The sequence below is a fragment of the Helicoverpa armigera genome, chromosome 4 (assembly GCF_030705265.1).
Source record: "Helicoverpa armigera isolate CAAS_96S chromosome 4, ASM3070526v1, whole genome shotgun sequence".
Lineage (NCBI taxonomy): Eukaryota > Metazoa > Arthropoda > Insecta > Lepidoptera > Noctuidae > Helicoverpa > Helicoverpa armigera.
In genome coordinates, this window is record NC_087123.1 from 2,801,191 (window position 1) to 2,824,620 (window position 23,430).

The window sequence follows — 23,430 nt, forward strand, 5'->3', positions numbered from 1 at the left end:
CCCTAGTTGACGTGACATGTCAAAAAATCAATCCAGAGGGCGCTCTAAATTGCTCGGCCACGTAAGTCAGGGTCGTATTTTTCTTCCTTGGACATTTTAATTACATTATTTTACATGCTGTGATAATATGTGAGAATGGTATAACAAAACCCAAGTGTTTGTGAAAATATTTTTGCCTGTACCTCGTCCCGACTGCGGTAAGTGATGGTATTCAATTCCGTCCTTTCATCGCCCATCCGTCATCGTACAAGTGAATTAGCATGTTTCAATTAAATCCTGTTCGATATCAGCATTCAAATCATAATACAAACATTTTAAAGTATCGGGCGAAATAACCGTAAAAGTTTTTGTTATGATTTTCTTAGAGATAATTACTTGAACGCAGTTATATCGTTCCAGATTGACAAGCCATGTCCAATTTACCACCAAATCCATTTAACAACTTCCCGGGACCGCCTCAGGTGAACGCTAATGCGGCGCCGCCAACATTTAACCATAATCAGCAATTTGGACAAGTTCCATTGAGCCAATTGCCGCCAGGATATGGAGGATTGAAACAAGATCCCAACTCGAATAGTCCTCTTCATGCACCATCGTCAGCGCCCCAGAACCATGTGCTACAAAACGTTAACAACTATAGTCAGAGTGCTAGTAGTTCACCAGCCTTCAATCAACCTGGGATGATGCAGCCTGTACAGCACAGTCTGCAATCTTCACCTATGAGACCACCAATGTCAGCAGCTCCCAATTCATTACCAAACCCCCTGCCTCCTCAGAATGTTCCGCTGTCATCTGCCAGTCCTAGAACTGTATCAAACGCCAACTCTTCTCCAACTCCTTATCCTCCTAGTTACCAACCTCCGCAGCGACAGATCAATGATAACGCTCCACCACTCATTCCATCTAGTCAAACAAGCCAACCTCTCGTGAATGGTCCACTCTCTTCTCAGCCTCCTGTTGGACCTCCTCCTGGCCAGTACCCTGGTTCATCAAGTGCTTATAGCTCACCTCCTGGTAGCAAGCCACCTACTTCAGGGTACGGTCCAGGACTAATGAATGCACCTTATGCCCCTCCTCCTGTGTCAATGGCCAAGCCACCTGGGCCTGCAATGACAAGCCAACCTAATATCCCGTTTTCTAGTGCACCTATATCTGGTCCTCCTAGGAATAGTCCTTTGGTTCCTGGACCACCACCTAGTGGCCCTCCTACTGGCATGCAAGGATTCAGTGCCCCGCCACCTTCAGGACCACCTCTAGGGCCACCAAGGCAAATGGGAATTAATGGTCCCAGTGTAAGTGGGGCACCAACAATGCCTCCTGCGCCACCTAAGAATATTGGCCAGCCACCAGGGCCTATGGGACCAGGAAGTTTACCTCCAATGGGCCCAGGAAGTGCACCACCACAATCATATCCAGGACAATATAAAAATGGTCCATCGGGGCCATTGGGCCCACCAGGTCAGCCTATGGGTCCACCTGGGCCACCTATGGGCCCACCAGGACCATCTGCTGGGCCAATGGGGCCTCCAAGTTCTTTTAGTGGGCCTCAGAATCCTGCAGGTGGAGCCCAAATGCCTCCTATGGGGCCTTCAAGCTTACCACCAATGGGTCATCAAATGGGGCCACCACCGGGTCCAATTGTGCAAGCGGGTGCACCACCTAAGAGCAATATGCAGAATAGATACCCGCAAATGCATCAACAACCTGGCAATTATGCAAATCATGAATCAGCGCAAATGCCGAGCCTCAGTCAGCAGCAGGCAAACATTATGAAGCAGTTTCCTCAGCAGTATAGCACTCAAGGAGTGACCCAGCAGATGGGGCAGCTGAGTGTGACTAAGCAAGGGTTTGACCAGCTGTGGGGTCATCACATGGTGGATCTGCTGCAGTGTAAGCACATATTGCCTGAATATCCTGAAGACCCTCCGGAGATTAAGCTTGCTCATCAGTTTGCTGAGGCATCTAACTGCAGCCCTGAGTAAGTATTGCTTTTGTTTTTAAAGAGTGAAAGTGCCTCTGTGCGACGAGATTGAAGATTTATAATGTTTCAAACCTTTCAATGATGCTTCTAAATTAAATTATGTAGCTATATAGAAGATGATGACCTCCTTGCTATCATCCAATATAAAAACAGTTTTCCTCATACAATGTTAAAGATTATTTACCTCCACACAATTGTTTGGGTTGAGAAACATTAATAATTGTTAAACAAGAAGTATTTACTTTTCACGCTCAAATAAGGAAGTGAGATCTCACAAAATAGTTCCAATTACATTACATGAATCATGTACATTTTTGGATAGGAAATGAGCTGTGTGTAATTTATGTAAGATTCCCAGAGATACAGTCAACGTAGTTCACATTCCTAAAGTAATATAAGCTGTATATAATCTATTTCAATTTAAACATCTAAACAAGATATTAGAACATTCATCATAGAATTTGAAAGCAATAAACTTGCATTGTTTGTACCACACAATTCAAATTTTATTATTTATTGACTGCACTCCATTGTCTGCACAGACATAATTGTGTATCACTATATTTCTTTTCTATATTATTAATAGATATATTGCTGCTCATTCAAGTTTTAACTGACACACAAAGGATGTTATCAGAGCAGAGATAAAATATGTCTACTGTGTACTGTTGCATAATCTTCTATCTGTGATATGGTTAAACACACGTATTTTGTTAGAAGGTCGAGTGCCTAGGTACTTGTTTGAGCAATAGATTTGATGATAGAAAGATTTTGGAGGGTTTTTAAATATTCGTAGTATGATGATGATCTTGAGGAAACATTCAATTAATAATCATCTAAAGTGACACTGTTAGGTGACCCGCTTGGACAGTGTAATTTATTAATGACACAAGATTAATTAAAAGTTAAATACTTTGTTTTGGTGTCAACATATATTCATGTTTTGTTATAAAAATATGACTAAGATTATTTCAGTCTAATTTATCAGTTGTTGTAAAAATATTTTGCAGAAATTAAACATTGTAAAGTCTGTGCCATGTAGTTTACCTACATCCGAAGATAGTACCTATTAAAATATGATTTATTTACTCACCATCATATCAGAATTTCTTTTTAGCAAATTCTAATTTGTTATTATTTGTTTGCAGGGTCTTTAGATGTACGGTGAACCGTATTCCAGAGACAAACAGTCTACTGCAAAAGTCCAGACTGCCTCTGGGAATATTAATACATCCATTCAAAGATCTCAATGTAAGTATCAGTTTTTATTGTTAAAAGGTGAATTGCACCACTTAATTGTAACTTTAACCAGTCATATACTTGCATCCCATTGGTCTAATCAGAAATTTGTCAGTTTAATATGATTTGGACTACTACTAAGGGAATTGGACTATTATTTATTGTCTTATTTTTAATACACATGTTGACCACACTTGAAACGTTTATTTTTGTGGCACTGCCTTTAAGTGTTTTATCCATGCTCTTAATTTATTCTTGGTCTGATAACCTGCATATGTTATTATTATTGTTTTTTAAATATTTTGATACTGATGTTAAACCTATATTTGGCACATAAACCAGTATTACATTAGTAAGAGACCTTTAATTTAGAGGTCGTCGCATCCTTGACCGGTATAAGAGTAACATTGAACGCATTATCGATCGTGCGAAGAATTTCAAATGAACTCATTTTGGCGGTAAAAGTATGAATCTGTAATGATTTTCCTCTTGTGGAAATTGTGAATGAGTTTTGAGGAAATAATAATTTCCTCAGTGATAGTAGTACTGAGTAGTGATCTATTAATATTTATTGATTCATATGTTTATGGGAATAATCTTTGCATAATAGTGAATTGAAATTGATATTATTTTATCATAGATCAAGGGGGAAAAATCGCTTAAAATATTTTGTTGCAATTACTCTTTTCCATTCATATTTACAATTCAAGAGCATCGCCTCGGCATCTAACTTGAATCTACGTTTTTCCAATGGACCTTCAAGTAATTTCTGAGAGGTCAAGCTCAAGTTGCATAGTTCCAATAAGTAGGTTTTCAACAAAAACGCTCTGTATCAATATTAAATGATAAAGTTCAATAATCATTTCTAAGATTTTGTACCTATTTACGTCATGTGATTGCACTTTGGACTTTGTATTCTTGAGTATAATATCTTTGGAGTATCAAAACAATGAATCATAAATAAACTAAACATTCAAAGAGTTTTTATATCTTTTAGTATTGTAAACTTTTTGCTATTTTTACTGGCCAGTACTCTTTTACATAATGCCATTCAAACAGGTGTCGTAATTATATTCTAGAAAGAGTTCTTATGTTCGTTGTTATATAACTATGGTTATAAATAATACTATATCGAGTCGTATTTGTGATATGATAATGTCGCTTTAAATATAAATTATCATGGTTTCAATTTGAATGCTTTTTGTAATGGATTTTCATATAAACTTAGTAGACGCTAGAATCAAATGAATAGAGAGAAATTGTGTTTTAGCTTTTTGATTTAATCTTTACCCCAATGTCAAGGAGGGTTATTTCTGTCCTTATAGTGTGAATCACTTTCACCAATCATATAAGTAACTAAATGTCTGAAGGCAATTGGAATACGTCTCAATAAACATGACTCATTCTACAATTTCATTGCACATTATCATCAAACGGATAAAAACATGGAATGAAATTGTTTCACAAAATTAAGATTAACTGATTTTAATGTTCATCATTATCATAAAAATTGATACTCAGCTGCATCCGGTTACATTGAAGGCCAATACCAACATGATGTATAAAAATATATCGGAACTGAAAACTTCCTACATTTTGAGGATTCCGTTGAAAAGGCCCAGTGTAACCTTTTTCTTATAATAATAGAGAAAATATAATATAAGTATTTTCTTATTATGGTTTTGTGTCACCATTTCATTAAAGTTTTCTCAGCGTGTTGGCTTTGGCCCCACGTTCGCCTCTCAAAAATCCGGGACTCTATAGTCCCGTGGTCTGGTAGAGACATACAAATAGAGATAATATAATAGACACACATGCTATATAAACTTTTTATAATAAAACCTTTTTGTTTCTAACATTTGCCAGTAACACAGTGCAATGTAGACTGAAGACCGAACCCACCATATTTGACAAAAGGCTAGGCAGATAATGCACATTCCAGCTATACCTATAACCTTTTTCTAAATAAAACCTTTTTGTTTCCAGCACTTGCCAGTAATACAATGCGCGACGATAGTGCGATGTCGCGCGTGTCGGACGTACATCAACCCGTTCGTGTACTTCGTAGACGCAAAGCGGTGGAAGTGCAATCTATGCTACCGGGTCAATGACCGTAAGTAATTATTAATGTAGATAGGGTAATATTGATATGCTTTTGTTTTGTTAATTTGTAGAAGGGATTGATGATAGTGGTAATAAGTTAATCGCAGGATGTAACCTATCTTGAGTTATCTGAGGGTGTTAGTTTAGTTAAGGGCATTCTTATTTTATGTAAACACCTATGAGGGAGTGATAGCAGGCCATAGTGTTTCTATCACCTGCTTCATACAACATTAGTCTTTTTCTTTTTTCTGAGTTTAGATCTAGCATCTAGCAAGATCTTATAACTAATTCAGTGCTAACTCAGTTAACTTATACCTACTACCTATAGGATAGAATATACCCATCAATTATACTACCTATTCATGCAAGTAAATATTCTGACTGACAGTTGGCAAACGCAGTTGACCTTAAGAAGGACATCAGCAATATAATTATTTAATGTGCATACTTAAAACGGAGCCTTTATAGCTCCTTATCTACTTAGGTATATAGTCGTGTAGCTAGCTATATTCTATATACCAGATATATTTTTATAAGGCGCATTTAAAACTGGAATGTGGCTTTACTCTAGGTGACTCTTGTTTACAAATACGTAGTATCATATGTGCAAACATTGACTCAGAATATCTATCTATAGAGTACAAATACGTGTGCTAGGGTCATATTATGACGTGTTCGAGTTATGTCAATTTTAATGTGGATGAGAGGTGGAGTTATACAAATTAATCAATAGCGAAAATAGCTGTCAGTTTTTCGCATTGCGAATTGAACTCTGAAAGGAGCCGCTCTAGGTAGAAATAATCTTTTCTTTCTTTATTTCAATATGGCCATGAGTGAAAATGAGGAGTAACGAATTTCTGTTATTAAGCAAATATCTCTTCAAAATAAATAAAAATATAAGGAATGTCACTTCATCATGATTTCGCAGAATGATTTAGCATAAACGTGCGCGGTTCAAAGATCACATAGAGGCGATATCTTATGTGAACTAACTTTGTTTCAAATGTATATTCATCTAAAAAGTCGATATGTTAGAATGTTGAGACTGAGAACTTGTCTTTGTGACGTCACATGCCTCCGAAAGTGTTATGTTGTAGAACCCTAAATATATACATATAGTATCACCACCTAGTAATATTTGTACTATACCAATTGTATGTAGTATTATTTTAACTAATTACAAAGAAATTGTTCTACTATCGCAACGTGACTAAAAGCCGTGGAATTCACGAAACACCGCGCTGATGTTCCATGAAATAGTTGCGAGTTTATCAAAATATAATCTTGCTTATCTAAATTGCTGACTTAAAATGTTTGCTATATACCCATCTCCATTTATTTGGATTATCTGATATTTGAATAGTATCAGTGTGTAGGATCTCGTTTTACATGACGTACTTTATAAATAAAAATGCTGAAATCATAAGTATTTATTTTCTCTCCCGGACATTCCACATTCATTAGACATAGAATAAAAGGCATAACGCAAAACTGTAAAAGTAAATATGGAAAGGAGAACCACTGCACGTTTTAGAATATTATCATTTATTGAAAGTCGACTAACTATCCTTTTCCCGAACATGGTCACTTCAATACCTGTGGTGGATGGTATTTCGTTAATCCACTAAGTAGCATTTATAAGCAAATCAATTCTACTGCCTATTTATATATTTTAGTGTATTTGGGTATTTGTTTATTAGGGAAGACAATAAATAAATTAGGGTTAGGGTTATTTATTATTCATACAAACCTCTCTGCTTTGATAAAGTTTTGTCCGAAACTTACACTTTTATCTTCTCTCTTCTCAGTGCCAGAAGAGTTCCAGTATGACCCGGTCAGCAAGTCCTACGGCGACCCGACACGTCGTCCGGAGATCAAGTCAGCGACAATAGAGTTCATTGCCCCCGGCGAGTATATGCTGCGGCCTCCTCAGCCAGCTGTGTACCTCTTCCTATTTGACGTGTCGCAGATCGCCAGGGATTCTGGGTATTTGCAGGTAATATTAACTATATTCATTTTTTATGTTGACTATACAAATTATATCTAGTCTGTGTCCCAATAACTTGCTTGAAGTATAAATGATAAATCTATTCATCATCTTCATTTTCCGAGCCGTTTCCCAACTATGTTGGGGTCGGCTTCCAGTCTAACCGGATGTAGCTGAGTACCAGTGTTATACAAGGAGCGACTGCCTATCTGACCTCAATCCAGTTACCTGGAAACCCAATAGCCCTTGGTAAGACTGGTAGACGCTACTTCTCATACAATAAAATATACCGAGTCTAAGTGTCCCGATTGACTGCATGTGGTGGGATAAATGTAAAATCTATTGTTATATTAAACCCGATAGTATATAAAATATTATAACGATATTAAGTTTTAAAGTTATGGAACTCATTACGCCATTTTCATTTCACTATCGTGACACATAAATCTAGATTTTAAATACCTTTTAAATAAGTACGACACTAGTTATAATACCTTTAATGTTTGAGATTATAAGATATCTTTATCATTAATATCTATTTAAGTAGAGTGATTCAATATTGTTGACCGATAATTTGATATTGATTGATATGAATATTTTGACATTGCGGTTTTTTCTTATCTATTAAGTACCGTCTACCTTTTGATAATCCTTTATAAAATGTCCTGTAGTCATCAAATCAAAAACAAATATGTTTAACTGTATGACTGATTTATTATTTTAATGATTGATTGATGTTTTAGATTAATATGAATGTAAATGAAAGTCGTTAAAATACCCTTCTACAGGTCGTTGGATGTTTCATAAAAATGGTTAAAACAACACTTTATTGTTACACTGTGGAAAAACAAAGTTGCCACTAAAATGTCTTCTCCTTTTTGTTATGACCTAAGATCTTTTGACGAAATCACAGAATTAAGCCTAAGTTTGCCTAAGAATAGAAATAGAAATCACTTATTTGCAATAAATGTATGTTACAGATAAGGTAATACATTAATTTATATTGTCTTAATACATGCAAGCGAAAGGTCTTAGCGAAGCAGGACGGATTAGTTACTTAAAAAAAAAACAATAGAATTTCGTTCGATGTTTGAAACATCCCGTCTCAACCCACTCCCTAGCATAGAAAATTAGAGATTTAATTGTAATAAAAACTAACTAGAAATGCCAATTCTTTTCAGGTGGTATGCGACACGTTGAAAGAGAACTTGGAGTCGCTTCCAGGCGACACGCGGACACAGATCGGGTTCATCTGCTTCGACTCTCACGTGCATTACTATCTCATGAGCGAAGGACTCACGAGGCCTAAGGAAATGACTGTACTTGATATTGATGGTGAGTACCGTAGTAAACCACCCCTAACAATGTCATCGTTGGGGGTGGTTTATTTTATGTAGATGTAATGGCACTTATGAAATGTGTAAAAGTTTGCGTTAAAACAACTTAGATTTATGTATACAATAGAGTTGCACGAATTTTGTTTTCCAAATAATAGATTATTTGGAAAACAAATAGACAATAGATTTTCTATTACCTAACTTATTGAACGCCACGTGTCCGACAAAATTGTATTTCTATTTGTCTGGGGATGATGACGTTCAAAGCTTGCAAGATCTGACTATATATTTTTTATTGGTAAATCCAGAAATTAAAGCAAAAAACTCTTTTCTAGTTTCTGCGAATACACGAAATACTGTCTATAATGTTATAATTAAAAAATAACTATTAGAAAAGTTCTATATTCGATAAGTTATTTATATTCGAAAACTTCTTTGCAATAAACCCGCTTGTTCTTTCCACATAATTAATCGTATACCTTGCCTACAGATGTATTCCTACCGTCCCCGGAGTCTTTATTAGTGAACCTGGGCGAGCGTCGCGAGCTGGTGCGGGAGCTGCTGTCGGTGCTGCCGCAGCGCTACTCCGCGCCTGCAGCGCCGGCCTGCGCCCTCGGGGCTGCGCTACAAGCTGCTTATAAACTTATGGTAAGGTTTATTGTTACTATAGTACTAATTTAATGATTAATTTCAAGGATAATGGTAAACTGAATAAAACAAAATAGCTCAAAGATATTTGGTGCATATTTATTTTGCGCATATGCATTTTGCGCATTTTCGTTTTGCGCATATTAGTTTTGCACGGTCCATAACTTTCGCAAAGAGAGTTTGCGCCAAAGGGTAACTGTCAGCGTGCAAAATGATAATTAATTTTTGTATGTATTTTTGCAGGCCGCGACCGGTGGTCGTATCACAGTATTCCAGACATGCTTACCGAACGTAGGCCCGGGAGCGTTACAACCGAGGTAAGATTTTACCATTTACTATAATTCTGCTAACCTAACCTAACCTACCCGGGCTATCCGTCAATCACGAGAAGCCCCGCAATAGCAATCTGCTAAAAGTTAAATCTGTTTCAAAAGCTACGTAAATTTACGCTTTTACGTAGTCTTTTCATGATACACTGCGATGGTGGCGAAGACATTTTTTTAAGCCTTTGGACTTTGCCGAATATTTGCTTGTTTTACACTATATGCTGATCATTTTAACCATACCATAATGTTATGCAAATTAATACCTTTTCGTTCCAGAGAGGACCCGAACGCCCGGTCATCCAAAGAGGTAGCCCACTTGAACCCCGCGACGGACTTCTACAAGCGCCTGGCGCTGGACTGCAGCGGCGCTCAGATCGCCGTCGACCTGTTCCTGCTCAACTCGCAGTATGCTGACCTGGCTACGCTTAGTACGTACTATATTATCATTTATGTGTGCTGGTGAAATAAGGAAAATATAGAGAATAGAAGTAAAAATTGTTAGTGGTATGATGCTCGAAAATATGTGCTTCAAAAATCTGGAAATAACTTGACATCTTTAGCCTTATAATTAAGTAAACAATAAAATCAATGGTAAGAGTCTGTGAAAAGTGGAGAATGTGACCAATCCACTTTAAATAAACATTTAGGCCCAGAGTCCATCAAAGTGGAGCTGAGAAGTTTCTAAACGTCCAATATAATTTCGTTATTCATAAATCTATTATATCATAAGATTTGGTTAAACGTTTAGATGCAAAAGGTTGATTTAGATCAGCATAAGCATAATTTTTCATTTATTCAATGGTCTATGCTTAGTAAATGTAAACAAATGTTTCATCATACTATTTAAAATGAAAGGCGTTTTCACATTATTTCTCTTATCTAAGTATGACGCCACAAACAAAGAATGCAAACATCAGAAACAACTGAATAAATACGCGGTGTACGTTTCTATTCATCTTTGGATATTTGTTGCTTGAATAAAGTAATTTTTTCATGATTTTTAAACTAGATTCAACCAGTTTTATTACATGTTTTTGTATGGGATTGAATTTATTTGTGTTTTCGACACTATGCAAATTTCAATTAAACAAAATTCTCGTCTTTTATCTGTTTGGACAATTTATCAAAACGAAATATAAAACAATGATCAGGAAATACTACTACAAATATAACATATCATTTACAATTTTGAATACAAAATTGTGCACAAAAATAAATTATAATAACACATCTATGTATGTGTACGTATAAGCTCCATAATTTCTACTTCCATCAAAATTCACGCGATGCGCTTAGACACATCCCATTTTGGGGTCGGGGCAGCATGTTTTCTTCTTCCATACTTTTCTATTTGCCTTCATTTTGTTAAGGGCATGCGTCTTATATTTTGCGCAATAAAACTCATTTTCTTTCTTTCTTTATATTATTTTTATATGTTTTTAATTCTAGGTGGTATGAGCAAGTTCAGTGCAGGCACAGTGTACCACATGCCGCTGTTCCGCGCGGCGCGGGCGTGGCAGGCGGAGGCGCTGGCCAGGGTACTGACGCGGTACCTCACCAGGAAGATCGGCTTCGAGGCCGTCATGCGAGTGCGGTGTACTAGGTCAGTATTGTATATTGTTCCTTCAGGCGGAGGCGCTGGCCAGGGTACTGACGCGGTACCTCACCAGGAAGATCGGCTTCGAGGCCGTCATGCGAGTGCGGTGTACTAGGTCAGTATTGTATATTGTTCCTTCAGGCGGAGGCGCTGGCCAGGGTACTGACGCGGTACCTCACCAGGAAGATCGGCTTCGAGGCCGTCATGCGAGTGCGGTGTACTAGGTCAGTATTGTATATTGTTCCTTCAGGCGGAGGCGCTGGCCAGGGTACTGACGCGGTACCTCACCAGGAAGATCGGCTTCGAGGCCGTCATGCGAGTGCGGTGTACTAGGTCAGTATTGTATATTGTTCCTTCAGGCGGAGGCGCTGGCCAGGGTACTGACGCGGTACCTCACCAGGAAGATCGGCTTCGAGGCCGTCATGCGAGTGCGGTGTACTAGGTCAGTATTGTATATTGTTCCTTCAGGCGGAGGCGCTGGCCAGGGTACTGACGCGGTACCTCACCAGGAAGATCGGCTTCGAGGCCGTCATGCGAGTGCGGTGTACTAGGTCAGTATTGTATATTGTTCCTTCAGGCGGAGGCGCTGGCCAGGGTACTGACGCGGTACCTCACCAGGAAGATCGGCTTCGAGGCCGTCATGCGAGTGCGGTGTACTAGGTCAGTATTGTATATTGTTCTTTGAAAAGGGCTTTCAAGACCTTGGACAGGTCTAAGCTCAGTGTCAGCATCGTTAAAGGTCGTAACTAGGTACCTAATCCATATTTATAGAAGGTTGTGGGCTGACTCAGCATTATTCAGGCAGTGTTCGACGGGGCAGGGTCGAGGAACGCAGATGCCCTTTGTAGGTTCAGCCGTAGAGACTACGGCGTTATATTTTTCATGTAGTTGATTGATGACGCAAGATCACAATACATAACACTAATATAATAATAACCTATCTTTATTTACAGAGGCATAACAATCCACACGTTCCACGGCAACTTCTTCGTGCGGTCGACAGACCTGCTATCTTTACCCAACGTGTCTCCCGACGCCGGGTTCGGCATGCAGCTGACCATAGAAGAGTCTCTGTCTGACCTGCAGCAAGTGTGCTTCCAAGCCGCCCTGCTATATACTAGTAGTAAAGGTATATATTGCATTTTTTTTATTACACTTTATTGCCTAGTTCATGGTGTATTTTAAAAGGACTTTCGGAATGGTTTGATGAGGAGTTTCTAACTAAAACGTGAAAGCTACGACTAAAGATTATAATTCGTCTGTACCAGCGCGTATATGCGATCGCTGCGATCGCTCCGTGTTGAGGTTACAAGATTGCGTTCAAACGTCATTCGTCGGCGCTTTTAAAATTCACCATGTGCTCAGCACACAAAACCTTAGGCCTGTAATATGTAATCTCGGAATATGTGTGTATGGTGACTCATTGTAATAACCAAGATTTGCAACTGGTGTATAGAACGGTTCCTCACCCCAATATTGTGTAAATGATATTCTCACTACTATACTACTAGTTTCAGTTCATTTACTATCACTGTTGACACTACCCTTCCTCTTTAGGAGCAGTATTGATTAAAGTAGCTATGTCTTTTGTATTAATTTAGCAATGTATTATTTTCAGGTGAAAGACGGATACGAGTGCACACGCTAGCGTTACCGACCGCAAGCACTTTAACGGACGTACTGCATTCTGCTGACACACAGTGTATTATAGGATTATTAAGTAAAATGGGTAAGTTTATTTTGCAATTTATGTTTCTAGTAATATGAGATTTATGTTTTTAGTAGCTATTTAAAATTTTGACATGCGTTATATACTTGATAAATAATAGACATCACCATTAATTATTGCCCTTGGTAAACTTGAGTTAGGTGGTGTAATTCTGGAGTTACGCGTTTCTTGCATCCTTTTGTCTTTGTCTTTTGATTTTTTTAACCCTAGATTACTACTCATGTTGCGACACACAAAGAAACTACTCATACGCTTGCGAGGCGCATCATATTTACAAATGATTTTATTAAAAACCTAATAGTATGATTGATATGTTTTGACTGTTTATGTAATTGTGTAGATTACTAAAAAAAGAAAAACACAATTTTAATTAATATTTATATATTTTTATTACAAAATCTTTAATCAAATAAATCGTAGAAACAAATTTTAGGAACTTAGGCAATTTAACAGTCTTCTCATTAAAAATAAAAAAATAAAAAATTTAAATATACAATTCTCTTGGAAAATAGTAAATTATGAAGTAATCAACCAAAAAAAACTCACAATGTAACAAAAATAATATTTTAGTTGCATCCGATACATACATGAACTTGATGTATAGATTTTTGGCACTTGGCGCACGTCATTTTGGACATCCTCTTCTTTTTAGATATACAATAAGAGCAATATCTTCTTTTTTTTGGCGGTGGTAGACCCTCATTTTCTCCAGAACAGTCATCGGCAGGTTTTTTTAGGATGACTTCAATTATATCCCAGATATTGCGCTTCAACGTAGTTGCTTCTAGTCATTTTTGCATCCATTCAGTAGGTAGTCAACTGCGTGCTAAGTTTTTTCGTAAATTGTCTTCGACTGAGGCGTTTTTCATCTTTTGTTGATATGTTATGACAATATATAACATACTAGTATAACATATGAATTTACAAAATATATATAGAATAACTAATAATGAACAAAAAGACACTAACAAAATAATTTGATTAATAGCGTAAAACTTACATACAAACTACTCATACGTCTTTGGAGCGCCGAGGGTAGTAATATCAAAAAAACTATTACACTTACCGTAACGCAACCACCGTCCTGCGACACATGCTGGCATGGACTGAGATGCCCTAGAACGTGAATGCCGTACGCGCAAAGGATAAAAGGAGAAAGCAAAATATCAAAAACGCGGGCGCCTCTGCGACGTAGAGTAGTAATCTAGGGTTAATGTTGTTCTATTAACCGCAAATGTTTTTCGGCTTTTAGAACGCACCAAGGGAAATACAGAAGTCCGTTCTATGTAATGTACACATGAGTTTATTACGTCTTATTCTCAATTAACAAATTTTATTTTAACATTATAGCGGTGGACCGGTGTATGACAGCTTCAATGAGCGAGGCCCGCGAGGCAGTAATGAACGTGGCGGTAGACGCGCTATCCGCGTTCCGGCTGTCGCAGAACTTGCCGAGCGGCACGATGAGCTCCGCACTGCATGCGCCGATGTCGCTGCGGTTACTGCCGCTTTATCTGCTCGCCTTGTTGAAAACGGTGAGTCTTGTTGACGTAGATGTACCTTTTAACACGCTTATATTAGCTCCACTTGTAACCAACTATGTATGTAAGAAAATCTTAATCGACCCCTTTTAATTGGTCGCCGTGCGAGCCAATGTTCGATGGATTGCCGCGTGCAGTCGATACGCGGCTGTATAATAGCTATAGCGCGCGCGTTGAAAGAGTTCCATGTAAACATATTACGATTCTTACGACGCGGCGGCGTGCACTCGCAAGCTCGAGTCCAGCTGCGCGTGCAACGCGACACATCACTTCGGCGCTCGGGCTTCTCCGCCCGCGCGCCCGTCATTATACTCGCGTAGTGCACGCCGACGCGAATGCACGCCTGCTATTATCTGTCCGCGGCTTCAGCACGTTTCGTATTTTGACGAGTATCATTATCTTGTATGTCTCTACCAGACCTCGGGACTATAGAGTCCCGGATTTTTGGGAGGCGAACGTGGAGCCGAAGCCAACACGCTGAAGCCCTTTTGAGACATCTTTAATGAGATGGTGACCATTATTATTATTGGCTAGCCAACCTGTTTGCATTACATTCTGTATGTCCTAAAACTGTGTTTCACTGACAAATATATGATTTAATGAATTTTTACAGAAAGCGTTCCGCACGGGCACATCGACGCGGCTGGACGACCGGGTGTCGGACATGTGCTCGCTGAAGGCGTCGCCGCTGCAGCAGCTAGCGCGGCGCGTGTACCCCGAGCTGTACCCGCTGCACGCGCTGGCGCAGCACGTGACGCAGCACGACCCCGCGCCCGACCCGCCGCGCCTGCAGCTTACTGCCGAGAGGTGTGTACTGTAGTTACTGTGTACCCGAGCTGTACCCGCTGCACGCGCTGGCGCAGCACGTGACGCAGCACGACCCCGCGCCCGACCCGCCGCGCCTGCAGCTTACTGCCGAGAGGTGTGTACTGTAGTTACTGTGTACCCGAGCTGTACCCGCTGCACGCGCTGGCGCAGCACGTGACGCAGCACGACCCCGCGCCCGACCCGCCGCGCCTGCAGCTTACTGCCGAGAGGTGTGTACTGTAGTTACTGTGTACCCGAGCTGTACCCGCTGCACGCGCTGGCGCAGCACGTGACGCAGCACGACCCCGCGCCCGACCCGCCGCGCCTGCAGCTTACTGCCGAGAGGTGTGTACTGTAGTTACTGTGTACCCGAGCTGTACCCGCTGCACGCGCTGGCGCAGCACGTGACGCAGCACGACCCCGCGCCCGACCCGCCGCGCCTGCAGCTTACTGCCGAGAGGTGTGTACTGTAGTTACTGTGTACCCGAGCTGTACCCGCTGCACGCGCTGGCGCAGCACGTGACGCAGCACGACCCCGCGCCCGACCCGCCGCGCCTGCAGCTTACTGCCGAGAGGTGTGTACTGTAGTTACTGTGTAGCTGTACCCGCTGCACGCGCTGGCGCAGCACGTGACGCAGCACGACCCCGCGCCCGACCCGCCGCGCCTGCAGCTTACTGCCGAGAGGTGTGTACTGTAGTACCGAGCTGTACCCGCTGCACGCGCTGGCGCAGCACGTGACGCAGCACGACCCGCGCCCGACCCGCCGCGCCTGCAGCTTACTGCCGAGAGGTGTGTACTGTAGTTACTGTGTACCCGAGCTGTACCCGCTGCACGCGCTGGCGCAGCACGTGACGCAGCACGACCCCGCGCCCGACCCGCCGCGCCTGCAGCTTACTGCCGAGAGGTGTGTACTGTAGTTACTGTGTACCCGAGCTGTACCCGCTGCACGCGCTGGCGCAGCACGTGACGCAGCACGACCCCGCGCCCGACCCGCCGCGCCTGCAGCTTACTGCCGAGAGGTGTGTACTGTAGTTACTGTGTACCCGAGCTGTACCCGCTGCACGCGCTGGCGCAGCACGTGACGCAGCACGACCCCGCGCCCGACCCGCCGCGCCTGCAGCTTACTGCCGAGGTGTGTACTGTAGTTACTGTGTACCCGAGCTGTACCCGCTGCACGCGCTGGCGCAGCACGTGACGCAGCACGACCCGCGCCCGACCCGCCGCGCCTGCAGCTTACTGCCGAGGTGTGTACTGTAGTTACTGTGTACCCGAGCTGTACCCGCTGCACGCGCTGGCGCAGCACGTGACGCAGCACGACCCCGCGCCCGACCCGCCGCGCCTGCAGCTTACTGCCGAGAGTGTGTACTGTAGTTACTGTGTACCCGAGCTGTACCCGCTGCACGCGCTGGCGCAGCACGTGACGCAGCACGACCCCGCGCCCGACCCGCCGCGCCTGCAGCTTACTGCCGAGAGGTGTACTGTAGTTACTGTGTACCCGAGCTGTACCCGCTGCACGCGCTGGCGCAGCACGTGACGCAGCACGACCCCGCGCCCGACCCGCCGCGCCTGCAGCTTACTGCCGAGAGGTGTGTACTGTAGTTACTGTGTACCCGAGCTGTACCCGCTGCACGCGCTGGCGCAGCACGTGACGCAGCACGACCCGCGCCCGACCCGCCGCGCCTGCAGCTTACTGCCGAGAGGTGTGTACTGTAGTTACTGTGTACCCGAGCTGTACCCGCTGCACGCGCTGGCGCAGCACGTGACGCAGCACGACCCGCGCCCGACCCGCCGCGCCTGCAGCTTACTGCCGAGGTGTGTACTGTAGTTACTGTGTACCCGAGCTGTACCCGCTGCACGCGCTGGCGCAGCACGTGACGCAGCACGACCCCGCGCCCGACCCGCCGCGCCTGCAGCTTACTGCCGAGAGGTGTGTACTGTAGTTACTGTGTACCCGAGCTGTACCCGCTGCACGCGCTGGCGCAGCACGTGACGCAGCACGACCCCGCGCCCGACCCGCCGCGCCTGCAGCTTACTGCCGAGAGGTGTGTACTGTAGTTACTGTGTACCCGAGCTGTACCCGCTGCACGCGCTGGCGCAGCACGTGACGCAGCACGACCCCGCGCCCGACCCGCCGCGCCTGCAGCTTACTGCCGAGAGGTGTACTGTAGTTACTGTGTACCCGAGCTGTACCCGCTGCACGCGCTGGCGCAGCACGTGACGCAGCACGACCCCGCGCCCGACCCGCCGCGCCTGCAGCTTACTGCCGAGAGGTGTGTACTGTAGTTACTGTGTACCCGAGCTGTACCCGCTGCACGCGCTGGCGCAGCACGTGACGCAGCACGACCCCGCGCCCGACCCGCCGCGCCTGCAGCTTACTGCCGAGAGGTGTGTACTGTAGTTACTGTGTACCCGAGCTGTACCCGCTGCACGCGCTGGCGCAGCACGTGACGCAGCACGACCCCGCGCCCGACCCGCCGCGCCTGCAGCTTACTGCCGAGAGGTGTGTACTGTAGTTACTGTGTACCCGAGCTGTACCCGCTGCACGCGCTGGCGCAGCACGTGACGCAGCACGACCCCGCGCCCGACCCGCCGCGCCTGCAGCTTACTGCCGAGAGGTGTGTACTGTAGTTACTGTGTACCCGAGCTGTACCCGCTGCACGCGCTGGCGCAGCACGTGACGCAGCACGACCCCGCGCCCGACCCGCCGCGCCTGCAGCTTACTGCCGAGAGGTGTGTACTGTAGTTACTGTGTACCCGAGCTGTACCCGCTGCACGCGCTGGCGCAGCACGTGACGCAGCACGACCCCGCGCCCGACCCGCCGCGCCTGCAGCTTACTGCCGAGAGGTGTGTACTGTAGTTACTGTGTACCCGAGCTGTACCGCTGCACGCGCTGGCGCAGCACGTGACGCAGCACGACCCCGCGCCCGACCCGCCGCGCCTGCAGCTTACTGCCGAGAGTGTACTGTAGTTACTGTGTACCCGAGCTGTACCGCTGCACGCGCTGGCGCAGCACGTGACGCAGCACGACCCGCGCCCGACCCGCCGCGCCTGCAGCTTACTGCCGAGAGGTGTGTACTGTAGTTACTGTGTAGCTGTACCCGCTGCACGCGCTGGCGCAGCACGTGACGCAGCACGACCCCGCGCCCGACCCGCCGCGCCTGCAGCTTACTGCCGAGAGGTGTGTACTGTAGTTACTGTGTAGCTGTACCCGCTGCACGCGCTGGCGCAGCACGTGACGCAGCACGACCCCGCGCCCGACCCGCCGCGCCTGCAGCTTACTGCCGAGAGGTGTGTACTGTAGTTACTGTGTACCCGAGCTGTACCTGCTGCACGCGCTGGCGCAGCACGTGACGCAGCACGACCCGCGCCCGACCCGCCGCGCCTGCAGCTTACTGCCGAGAGGTGTGTACTGTAGTTACTGTGTACCCGAGCTGTACCCGCTGCACGCGCTGGCGCAGCACGTGACGCAGCACGACCCCGCGCCCGACCCGCCGCGCCTGCAGCTTACTGCCGAGAGGTGTGTACTGTAGTTACTGTGTACCCGAGCTGTACCCGCTGCACGCGCTGGCGCAGCACGTGACGCAGCACGACCCCGCGCCCGACCCGCCGCGCCTGCAGCTTACTGCCGAGGTGTGTACTGTAGTTACTGTGTACCCGAGCTGTACCCGCTGCACGCGCTGGCGCAGCACGTGACGCAGCACGACCCCGCGCCCGACCCGCCGCGCCTGCAGCTTACTGCCGAGAGGTGTACTGTAGTTACTGTGTACCCGAGCTGTACCCGCTGCACGCGCTGGCGCAGCACGTGACGCAGCACGACCCCGCGCCCGACCCGCCGCGCCTGCAGCTTACTGCCGAGAGGTGTGTACTGTAGTTACTGTGTACCCGAGCTGTACCCGCTGCACGCGCTGGCGCAGCACGTGACGCAGCACGACCCCGCGCCCGACCCGCCGCGCCTGCAGCTTACTGCCGAGAGGTGTGTACTGTAGTTACTGTGTACCCGAGCTGTACCCGCTGCACGCGCTGGCGCAGCACGTGACGCAGCACGACCCCGCGCCCGACCCGCCGCGCCTGCAGCTTACTGCCGAGAGGTGTGTACTGTAGTTACTGTGTACCCGAGCTGTACCCGCTGCACGCGCTGGCGCAGCACGTGACGCAGCACGACCCCGCGCCCGACCCGCCGCGCCTGCAGCTTACTGCCGAGAGTACTGTGTACCCGAGCTGTACCGCTGCACGCGCTGGCGCAGCACGTGACGCAGCACGACCCCGCGCCCGACCCGCCGCGCCTGCAGCTTACTGCCGAGAGGTGTGTACTGTAGTTACTGTGTACCCGAGCTGTACCCGCTGCACGCGCTGGCGCAGCACGTGACGCAGCACGACCCGCGCCCGACCCGCCGCGCCTGCAGCTTACTGCCGAGAGGTGTGTACTGTAGTTACTGTGTACCCGAGCTGTACCCGCTGCACGCGCTGGCGCAGCACGTGACGCAGCACGACCCCGCGCCCGACCCGCCGCGCCTGCAGCTTACTGCCGAGAGGTGTGTACTGTAGTTACTGTGTACCCGAGCTGTACCCGCTGCACGCGCTGGCGCAGCACGTGACGCAGCACGACCCGCGCCCGACCCGCCGCGCCTGCAGCTTACTGCCGAGAGGTGTGTACTGTAGTTACTGTGTACCCGAGCTGTACCCGCTGCACGCGCTGGCGCAGCACGTGACGCAGCACGACCCGCGCCCGACCCGCCGCGCCTGCAGCTTACTGCCGAGAGGTGTGTACTGTAGTTACTGTGTACCCGAGCTGTACCCGCTGCACGCGCTGGCGCAGCACGTGACGCAGCACGACCCGCGCCCGACCCGCCGCGCCTGCAGCTTACTGCCGAGAGGTGTGTACTGTAGTTACTGTGTACCCGAGCTGTACCCGCTGCACGCGCTGGCGCAGCACGTGACGCAGCACGACCCCGCGCCCGACCCGCCGCGCCTGCAGCTTACTGCCGAGAGGTGCCCACTTAATTATATTAAATGTTACAGTTGTTGACGCATCACGCCACCTACCGACACAACGGACAAAACCACACATCCACCATTTACAGTTATTTAAGGGTACGTCCGTATCAGGCGACAGTTCGCGGGCCATTTGCGAGCTACGTATGTGCATTTTTGTTCTTGAGCTGCTCCTGCGCCGCCCGCGCACTGATCGCGCGTAACCTTAGCGCCGTGCGCGATCAGCACGCGTTGTGCTACAGAGCCACACCGAACCATTGCCGCGACTGAAAGCGCGCTGCTCGCCGGCCCGCGAGCTGCACATTTGCCCGATGTGGACCCTAACCAAACACACGCACACTACATACATCCCGTTTTGAAGAAGAAACAAGATTGTACTGTAAATTGCTCCTGCAGCCCAACGCGCCTGTTGTGAGCACGGTGTGGAACATACTTAGCTTCGAAGATGATGCGTTTTTTAGATAACCATAAATGCATAATGCATTGATCAAAACATGAAATGAAGTAATTTTTGCAGCTATGCCTCGAGCACATTCTTTTTTGTCGACATTTCAATGAATGACACCCATTCATGCGCAACTTTCGCAACTCTAAAAGAAAAAACAGACTACATACTTTTAGCTTAATCACCATCCCAATATTTTCTCCAACAGAATAAGCATAAACGGCGCCTACCTACTGGATGACGGCGAAAGCATGATCATCTACGTCTGCCAGGGCGTCAGTCCTGCCTTCCTGTCGGAAACCTTCGGCGTGACCGCCTTCTCGCAGCTGCCTGATGAAATGAGGACTCTGCCTAGGATCGATACTGATGGCAATGTGCTGTTGCATGCGTTCATTGAGAAGTTGAATGATGATCGGCCGTATCCTTCTGATTTGCTTATATTGAGGTAAATTATTTTGGATTTTATATTCGTGCAAAAAAATAATTAATCAATTTTCAATTTTTGACATGTTGCGACGACCCCAAATGACTTGTGAACAGGGCAAGGAAGATGATGATGATGATAATTCACAAAACAATCTTTTTTTATCGTTTTTCTGGATAACATTATAGTTTATCTCTCATTAGTTGCGATAAAATCAAAATCAAATCAAAATCAAAAGTTATTTATTGAAAGTTGGCTGAAAATCAGCACTTTTTGAACGTGAAATCTACAAAAGACAGCCCCCAAAACGCCCGCCCTTCACCACTTCCTATGTGTTTTTGCTGGGAAGAAGAAGTGGTGGAACAAACTCCCCAGCAACACAATATACTGTGATACTGTGATGTACCCTACTACTTATACTATTTTTGTATGATTCATTTATAGAAAACTAATTTGATTGCACTTTTTCCACAGAGACAACTCACCATCACGGACGTTATTCACGGAGCGACTGATAGAAGACCGAGTGGAGTCGGCATTCTCCTACTACGAGTTTCTACAGCACGTGAAGAACCAAGTGAAATGAGTTCCGCGAGTGACGCCACTCACGCCTCGGACTGCCTGTGTTAGCTAGCGCCGGCCGCTACGACACTGCCCTATACGATAAGCAATTAGCACTTCTGGTTTTCGAGTTTAGAAAACTAGTGGTAGTGGTAATGTCAAAATCGATCCCAAGTTAAATTTAGATTATTTATTTCAAAATTAACATGTCCGGTCTTTATTTATGTGCTCTCTCGATCAATGTAGAACAATCTAAAGAGAAACACGAGGCTATAAATTATATAACTTATAATAATTTATTTACACTTGTAACAATAATGAAATGTTGCTTCCAAACATTTAATTTGTAAGGAGGTTGATAGTTACTCCTAAGAAGGTGATTTGATGGTGAAGGCGTGTCAAATGATTAATAAAAAACGGAAAATTATATTTATAAAGTTCCCGGGACGATGGAAATATAAAATTACGGGAATGGAGCATCATCAGCTTCGATATATCAGTGACCCGATTCTCATAGGTTAGAATTCACTTTAGTTAATCTCGCAAACATCACAATTGGGAAGCAAATAAACAAGAAACGCGACAATATAAATATTATTATGTAAACTCGAGCCAGAAGCGCTATTTATTGTAAATGTCAAAAAATCTAGTAGTGTCGTTGATTTGTGAAAATATAATAAAGTTTAATAAATCCGTGCGGCAAAGCGACAGCTCGCTGCATCGTTGTATGTTATCGAGATGTTATGTTTATACACCAACTACATAATGTGACGAAACAAGTATTTTACTGAACATAGTGAAATGATCCCTGTTACACCAGTTCCAAGTTATTTATAAAATATATTTTTATTTCTTGGAAAGACTAGATTTTTATTTCAAATGTTCGTTGCCTTGAAGGTTCGTTTTATCGGATTGTTAAATTATGCAATTAAAAGAATGTTATAGCAATAATTTTAACACTTGACCCGCGTGAAGCTCGGTAAAATGATACGATTGTCATTCAACAACTTTGTGAAATAATATTTCTAAGGCTTTATTTGTATGCATGGTATTGCTTGCGTGATCGTTACCGGAACAAAACATACGAGATAAACTCGAAAGTGTTATTAATTTAATTTTAAGAAAGTTCTAGAAATGAATGAATTCCAAAAACGTTGTCGTATATTTTGTTCCGCGTCCCTGACTGACCGTACGACTGTAACCCATATGTGTTGTGTACAAAATATTTGGTATGTTTATTTTTTTACATATTCAGAGGGTGTGTCGAGATCGTGCACTAACGGCGAATGTATTTGCCCGTTGATGCAACTAAATACATTTTTTTATTGTTAATTCCATGTTAGGTGTATGTAGTTATCTTTAAACTTGTATCTATTAATCATAATTCGATATTATTTCACCATTGTAAATTAAATAAAAGTATTTATGAAATTGTAGGTAGTGTGTTTTTTATACTGAAATGAGATTGGTTCGAGAGAAGGTGGAATAACTGTGTATTGTGCAACTTGTTTCTAATTGGTCTGTTCCTGGTTTCTGGCTTTGATTTATTTTTATTAATAAAAGACAGAAAATTGGGTCTAATTGCAACTTTTCATTTTTCTCAACATTCCTCAACTTTGCCGTTTCGGGATTCACTTACTTTATTCTTCTATTTATTGGCTATTTTTATGCAAACCCGACGTTCCTTAAAATACATCCATGCTTGTAGGTA

The 23,430-nt window shown here is 44.8% G+C and overlaps 1 protein-coding gene across 1 annotated transcript; it reads left to right on the forward strand.

The window, feature by feature from the left end:
* LOC110370434 (protein transport protein Sec24A) lies at positions 1-23,155 on the forward strand. The gene is made up of 16 exons (XM_064034077.1): positions 1-197; positions 400-1,978; positions 3,130-3,232; positions 5,207-5,333; positions 7,132-7,319; positions 8,492-8,645; positions 9,138-9,295; positions 9,539-9,612; positions 9,898-10,049; positions 11,071-11,224; positions 12,172-12,347; positions 12,837-12,947; positions 14,298-14,482; positions 15,102-15,295; positions 20,943-21,179; positions 21,633-23,155. Exons 2-16 carry the CDS (start codon positions 411-413, stop codon positions 21,742-21,744), a joined length of 3,693 nt encoding a protein of 1,230 aa, XP_063890147.1. The 5' UTR covers positions 1-197; positions 400-410; the 3' UTR covers positions 21,745-23,155.
* Positions 23,156-23,430: the final 275 nt, after the last annotated feature.

Bases quoted from the DNA above. Each gene is read 5' to 3' on its own strand.
- LOC110370434 (XM_064034077.1), top strand. From the start codon at position 411: ATGTCCAATTTACCACCAAATCCATTTAACAACTTCCCGGGACCGCCT. The intron at 10,050-11,070 runs GTACGTACTATA...TTTTAATTCTAG, and splicing joins TGCTGACCTGGCTACGCTTA to GTGGTATGAGCAAGTTCAGT. The intron at 14,483-15,101 runs GTGAGTCTTGTT...GAATTTTTACAG, and splicing joins TGCTCGCCTTGTTGAAAACG to AAAGCGTTCCGCACGGGCAC.